At 29.1% G+C, this 7,940-nt stretch overlaps 1 protein-coding gene across 5 annotated transcripts in view; it reads left to right on the top strand.

Annotated features, from left to right (window-relative positions):
* The window catches only part of LOC111625710 (sorting nexin-3-like), a 62,668-nt gene that overhangs the window by 25,518 nt on the left and 29,210 nt on the right, over positions 1-7,940 (top strand). For all 5 annotated transcript variants that reach the window (XR_002756774.1, XR_002756773.1, XM_023368926.1 and 2 more), the window contains exons 3-4: positions 4,701-4,801; positions 6,141-6,239. Coding sequence is in view for 3 of the 5 variants with exons in the window: in XM_023368926.1 (XP_023224694.1) it covers positions 4,701-4,801; positions 6,141-6,239 (200 nt within the window). In the remaining 2 variants the exon portion in view is untranslated. The remainder of the gene's footprint in view (positions 1-4,700; positions 4,802-6,140; positions 6,240-7,940) is intronic.

Raw genomic sequence — 7,940 nt, 5'->3', positions numbered from 1 at the left:
ATACAGTAGAGCGTCGATTTTCCGAAAGTCAATTATCCGAAACGTCAATCATCCGAAAGAATTCCAGTCGGCAAATTTAAATTTTGCCAGTGCTGTGGCGCTTCAATCTTTGGCTATGTCTTGGGCTACTCAAATATTTTACGTTTTTGATACTAAATTAACATCTGAAGTATAATTTTTTATTATTTTTGTATTTTTCAATATATATTTTGTTTGTACAAAATAAAAAAATAATTTTTAACGATACAATAGTCTTCGTTAGGCTTAACATTGACGAAAATTCAACGTGAAGCGACATGCAACGGAGAAAAATTTCTAAATCAGATACGTTAAACTATTTTTTCATACGTAAATCAGTTATCCGAAATATCAGTTATCCGGACAACCCCAGTCCCCAATTGATTCGGAAAATCAACGCTCTACTGTATTTGGTTTCTATAATTTATTGTACTATTCAGGGAAAGTCAGGGATCCATCACCAAAAACTTGATTACACAATGCTGTTTCACATACATGCTAATACTACTAGATTCATTTTGAATTATGATAGTATAGTTGCTTATATCAGCAAATGTTGTCAGCCAGCCAAACAGGAGTCCCTGGTGTATAATACTACCATTTGTCAATGTAATTAGCTAATTACAACCAGGGCCATCTTAACACGTGGACCCTAAACTAATCTGGGTGTTAACCCTTCGATGCACCTTGTATCATATATGACACATACCAATCAAAGGCTTATAGTTACTTCACTAATTGCTAATTTAAGTTTTTCTGCTTTGTATTGTTCCTGATATACATCCATTTACATTTTTTTTTGTGAGTAGTTGTCATAGGGCCCCTAGTACACTGCTTTGCCTGGGGCCCCTATGACTACTACTCAGTGCTGTTAAGATAGCCGTGATTACAAAAGTTACAATAATTAAAATTCTGGGTCATATTTGAATACAGTGGAACCCTGGTTAACGACCTTAATCCGTTCCGCGACTCCGTTCGTTAACCGAAGCAATTTTTTCCATAGAAATTAATGCAAATGCAATTAATCTGTTCTAGTCTCCGAAATTTTTGCGATTTTATTTGTAATATACAGTAATTTTCTTTGATGAAAATGTAAGAAAACGTAGTATGTATCATTACAGCAACAAACATGTAAACTTTGTTTAATAAACTAGCACTGTGCATACCTTCGTTTGTTGTAGGTGGTGACAGAAAAGTGGAGATATACGAACCTTAATGCTTAGAAGGGAAATCTCCTCCAAAAAATAACGGGTATCACTTCATTGGAAGATTCTTTGAGTCGAAGTTGCTTTCAGTAAAAAAACCCACCAGTGGCTAAGTGGTCTTCGTACCTTAAACACAGAGAGTTCGTTCGTGGGTTCACACCTCGCTCAGACGGGCTGGCCATGTGGAGTTTTCTGGGTTTTCTCCACGTCTGTAATGCCTAAATAGGGGCCAGTTTCCCTTAAAAANTTATAGAAAGTCTTGAGAGTTTGAGGAAATAGGTTCCTAGTATATTGAGGTGACGATTAGGATCTTTAATTTATAAGAATTATTGTTTATAAGTTAAGCCTTTGATTTTGTCAAATTCCAAAGGGGAATAGAATTAAGTTAGAAATAGATTGATTTGAGTTTGTCGGGTTGATTCTTGTTGAATTTCATTGAATAAGTTAATGTTTGATTTTTACTAAATACTGTATATAGTTCATTACTAGAAGTTTAATTAAATATTTGATTTTTGTTATTGACAAACTTTGTCATTATTTAATTCGGTGCACGCTTAAAGTCCAGGCCTGGCATACTAACGCGAATCCGTGTAAAGTACCCGTTAGGGAAAGGCTATTTCCGGCACACAGTAGTGTCGATAATCGTTGAAAAGTCGGAAAAATAATATAGTACTTTACAGTACTTAAAATATTAAAATTTTTGACTCAGTGGAAATTAAGTAAATAAATAAAAAGTGATATTTTTTATCATGGAGAATTTTTTTATTTCCAATATTTATTTGAACTTCTTTTAACTTTGTTAACAAAATGAAAATTTGTTAATGAAATAAATACTATAGCTGATGGATTTGAGATAGGTGAGGATGTACACCTGCAAGAGGGTAAGGTGAATTCAAGGCTGAAAATAATAATTTTTTTAGATTATAGGAGGAAAATTGAAACATCAATTGAAATTTCATTAGAAATATAATATATTTTATTGAGAAGTGGTTATGAATTACAAAAATTCACTCAGACTCTTCAATGTAAGACATTTCTTGAGCCTCAACAGTAAAAATAACAATAAGAGAATTATTGGAAGTATTAGAACTTTCCAAAAATTCTTAAAACAATAATTCCAAAACCATCTAGAGCTTTCAAAATCTGAATTTTTTACTTCCCTCTTGCAAGCACACTTCCTAAAGTGACTAGATGTTTTGCTTTTGGACTTATTATATTCAAAAATATCTAATATTTATTGTATGAATTGTAAATCAAAGGTAAATTGTATACATGTCATACCAGTGGCGTGCTGTCCATGGAAGCTGTTAAAGTGCCGCTTCCCTTGTGTTTTCTAAAATATAAATACATATTGTGTGATTATTTTCATATTTTAATGTATTTTGAATTAATTAAAATTAATATTTTATTATAGCCACATTATGTATCTTATTACAAATTTCTATACTACATGTGAAAAAAAAAGAATACAATACATTTTTTATTTAATGTAATCTGGTTTGTAAATGTAGCCAACACTTTGGTTTATACAAAGTTAAGAGCATTATTGTAGAACAAAACTAAACAATAATATCAAAAGATTTGTCATAATAAACTAGAAAGTATATAGCTTCAAACAAACATTAGATTACAAAAGGTTTTATTAAAAATAACAATTGCTTAGAAAATGAGACATACTGATTTCATTTCAATTCAAACAATGCAGGGAACTGATTTTTAATGTCAAATTGACAAATGTTTTTGATCTTAACCAAGATCTGCATCAGGTCACCAAAGATCATTGGTGACCAAGTTTGTTGTTTGTAAGAACAATGATTTTCTGACTAAACTTAATGAGTTCCTGGAACAAACTGGATCTGTTGAGTTAAAGGAAGGTCCAAACATGACTATCCTAAGAAAGGCTCTGAAGGTGCTAGCTCTTCCAGGGGGTTAGCAACAATCTAGTCCTCTTAATCCCCCATCAAATGTTTCCTGTCCTAGGCTGTTTTTTGAGGCCAAGATACATTTCTATCAGCCAATGCAAGAATATAGAATCACATGATGTTTTAATGGTGGAAAGTTTAATGCAGTTAATTGAGATAACTGACATTAGAAAAAGAGCAGAGGATAATAAATTTAACACAAATTCTATACAAATAATTTATATATAATTTAATTCAAAGGACAAAACAAACAAATCTCACTCAGAATAGTATTCTTTATCAAAAGATCTTACTTAATTGAGGAATAAGTGTATTTTGCACACCAGTTTTTTCTCAATCTAAGAAAATATCTATTATCCAGTCTTTGGTCAAATCTTTTTCTATGAGGGCATCTAGTAAATGAAGCGAGCTGTACAAAGCAATAAACAGGATAATGGCAGTTTTATTATCATTCATCATCTTGAATATTGTACACTTGTGCTGAAATGTAAGCAGATTGCTGCTTGTGTAGCCATGCTGCTGCACAATGAAGATGTGTCTGTGGCATTGCTTTTTGCTGTTGCACTGCATCTGTGCATCCTCTTTAATGTTGCAAAATAGTCTGTTGCACAAGTTTGAATCATTCTTGATGACTCTTATATCTTTTTTAATTTTAAACTTCCATTGATCTAGTAACCCTATTACTTGCAAGTTTATATTAAAAATTAACTACAGTGGACATAAGAGCAGGATACATTTCAGGATATACTGTACAGGATGCCAAGATACTACAGAAACTGAATAGTGACAATAATAAATTGAAATTCTCATGACTCATCTCAATCCAACTGTTACACAACAGATTTGTTTGAAACTGCCTATGCTGGAAGCACATGTTTTGCACAATATTACTGATGAATTTTTTGTATATGGGGTTGACCCTAAATTACATTGGTGTTTTGAAATTTTTACTCCTCCTCCTTCTCCCTCTTGTTCTACTTTGTCCAAGTTTCCTTAACCCCTTTCCCTCTTCAGATGCTCAACAAAACTTGACCCACCCTTAAAACCTTTATCACTTTATGAATAATAAATATAAGTAGAAACAAATAATTTAAAAAATTTTGAAATAAATAACGAAATGCATAAACTGTATAAAATTTAACAAAATAAATGGATGTCCACTGATGCTCAATCTCTCTTGTCTTTTCTTGTCTGACTTGTCCTCCCTCTCTTCCAGTGTGAATGTCATTTGTGGACAGCCTTTAAGATTGAGTATGGTATGAGTATGAGTGCCTTGTACAGTTTGATTCATGAGTTCCAGTCTGGAAGCATCCAAGTTGTATTTTACGTTGCTGAACACACATTTTAATAATAATAATTAGTATAAGTTATGTTTTGAAAGTCAAATCTTACTTAAATTTTACAATATAACATTCATTAATCTTATTTTGTAAAATATATAAGATATTTTATTACAAAAATTAAATGACGGTTGTAATTTTTATTTTGTTATTTAGATACTTAACATAAGCATTAAAATTTCATGAATTATACATGCTGAATATAAATTTTTCAGACAAATAGTCCTTCCTTTGCATTATCAAAATCAACTATAAGACGTAGATATTCAGAATTTGTTCAGTTTAGGAAAATGTTGAAGTCCCAGCATCCAGCAATGTGAGTTATATAAATTTAAAATATTTAAATATAGCATCAGTATTACAATAAGGAAGATTAGGCTTTTAGCTGTATATAATTGCATTGAGTTGTGCCTGGAACATTGACATACTTTAATGCAATTATAGGCACAGTTAAAATAACTATATAGATATAATATAAAATTTTGCTTTAGTGAAACCAGATTAAAACAATGTCATCAATAACATTATTGCCCAGAAGATTTGTCTGATAAAAATCTGAGTTTATCATAGTCACAGCATAAAACTCAATTTATGCAAGTGTGCCTTTATAATACAATGGAACCTGGTTAACTTGAGCAAGGATAACTTGAAGTCATTTCTTTCCCCGATCATCTAACGTAGGGATTTACATGTTAAATCAAACTGGTTAACTTGAATGGGGTTTTGATACAGTATTTTCATAAACTCTCTGAAATTTTAATTAAATAAAATAGTTTATTTGTTATTATTTACATTAATTAATCAGAAACTTTCAATAAAGCATGGGAACCATGTACAATTAAAAATAAACATAGTGTCATGTGATGGCAAGAAGGGGGTGGAGGCTCCAGACAGTATGTGACCTAGGATATTGTAACTTCCATTTGAACCTGCTTTATTTTCGAACTTTTATTTTTATTGGATTTCTCTCATCACTTGATGTAGTAAATACTGTAAATGAATTTTTGCTAAATTAATTTAAAAAACAATTATATTCTGATTCTATATAAAAGTTTTAACCTTTGTGGCAAAATTTTAAAAATATAGCAATCGTAAAGAGTAGTTTCTTAAAAAAACAGAAAAAAAGCCTTGATTCTAGGCACAAAATAGCACAATTAAAAAAGATCCTTACTAAACACGTAGGAGTGAATGGATCAATCATTTGATAAAGCATTTCTCAGTAGCTTACTTATTCATTCAGTTAAACATTTTCAAGTTTCTGGACAACATTGAGAAGGTTTTTTAATACAACAATTCTATGTAACCCATGGAAATATTGTATGGATAGTTTATTCTGGATTATCAATAAACTGTTGCACAAAATCTTAATTTTTTTTTTAGCCAAACTCCATAACTCAACTTTTTAACTGGAAGTCCAAATTTTTTTGTGACCAATTCAAGTTAACCAGATTCCAGTGTAATTGTGAATGTTGGGTGATCATAATTAAAATACTAAAATTTATTCTAGTAAAATATATTTAATACTAATAATTTGTTATAATAGAACTAATTTGAAAATAAATTTTAGAATTTTGTGTGTTATTTTATTATCTATAATAAAATTAATTAGTTGAAAAATTTAGTAATATGTTTTTCATTTGAAAATGCAACATTAGACAACCACCACCTCTTCCATCAAGATCGCTGTTCAAAAATAGATTTGATCCAGATTTTATAGAGGAAAGAAGTCAGGGATTGGAAAAATTTTTGCAAAAGTATGTCACTATTGCACTATATTATTAATTGTTTAATTTGTAAATTACTATAAATCTTCAAGTAAATTGAATCTCAAATTTAATATTTTAAGAATACTTGATATGAATATTTGTATGAAAAATCAAAACTATATTATTAATTCATATAATTTTTAAATAATTTTCAAACAAAAATTTTAGAACACTTAACTTCTAATTTTATTATAATAATAATATTTCTGCATTGAAAGTGTATTTCTAAATTTTTATTTTAAAAGCATTTGAAACAAATTTTATAAGCTATTTTTCTTTTGAAATAATTTATAATAACTTATAAGAACTATTTAATATTGCTGAATTATTGTTTTTATTGGATTTTGATATCCAATAAAAACAATAATTCAGCAATATTCAAATTATTATTAAATTTTATTAATAATAATTAACAACATTAATTTATATAATGAAAGTATTTGCAAATAATAATTAAATGATTACATTACCTTCTAAAAGATGTTATGCAGTTTTTGAACTACAAGTTATTTGTTTTGGTTCACATTATACTAATAACTATCAAAATCAGTTATATACAGTACTTCAAAAAATAGTTTGTTCATAAAACTGAAATATTGAAAACTTTGTATCAGGAATATTTATAGCTCCAAACCTTCTTGTAAAATCTTCTTTTCTAAACAATTCTCCAGTAACTTATTACCTTGGTAATGACTAACATTTTCAATCATTCCAGCTGGACCTTCAGGTCAAACATAAAAGTTGCATTTTTAAAAAAGGTTAGTCAAATGCATTTTTGTACTCTCAATTTCAAAAAAGAATGTTTATTAAGAATGTAAGTGAACCTGATGTAAGCCTATAAATCAGGTCAAAAACATTTCTTTCTTATATATATATTTTCTGGAATGAGAAAAGTTTCTTGTGTGCTTTATTTCAATGGGTTCCAGTTTGTGTTAAGTTTTTCACATGATCCCTCTTCAGAATTTGATTTTAATTTGCTGACTCCTTTCTCTATTGATACGAAATAAGAACAAATTGCATATATATGAAATAAACATAAACAAATAATTTTGAATTATATTTAGTAAAGTAAAACATAACTTTTAAATTAACTTTAAAAGCATATTAGTGGTTGTTACACTTTTAAATAAATACATATTTATTTTTATTAATTCTTTTTAACGACTTCCAAATGACCCTTAGTAATTGACTCCTAGGTAATCTGTTTGGGATCTCTGGTCATCAGGTTGGGAATTCCTGTTGCAAACCATTATGCAAAACTTTAAACAAATTTAAACATTAAAATATAAAAGTATTCTTTGTGCTGTAGTCCCAGTTTTAAATTTGTAACAATGATATTTTGTACATGTCAAAAATATTTATAATGCTTTATTTTATTTGTTTTTATAGTCTTGTCTTCTGTCAATATGTATAACATCTGAAAACTGAAATTTTTCATCTTTGCATTGGAGATAAAGTTATTTTTAGAATATTTTAACTTTTGAATTTAAAAGATTTATATTACAGTACAGTAGAGCGTCGATTTTCCGAAAGTCAATTATCCGAAACGTCAATCATCCGAAAGAATTCCAGTCGGCAAATTTAAATTTTGCCAGTGCTGTGGCGCTTCAATCTTTGGCTATGTCTTGGGCTACTCAAATATTTTACGTTTTTGATACTAAATTAACATCTGAAGTATAATTTTTTATT

The sequence above is a fragment of the Centruroides sculpturatus genome, unplaced genomic scaffold, assembly GCF_000671375.1.
Source record: "Centruroides sculpturatus isolate CEXI.00-Female unplaced genomic scaffold, Cexi_2.0 scaffold78, whole genome shotgun sequence".
Lineage (NCBI taxonomy): Eukaryota > Metazoa > Arthropoda > Arachnida > Scorpiones > Buthidae > Centruroides > Centruroides sculpturatus.
This window is presented reverse-complemented; position numbering and strand designations above follow the sequence as displayed.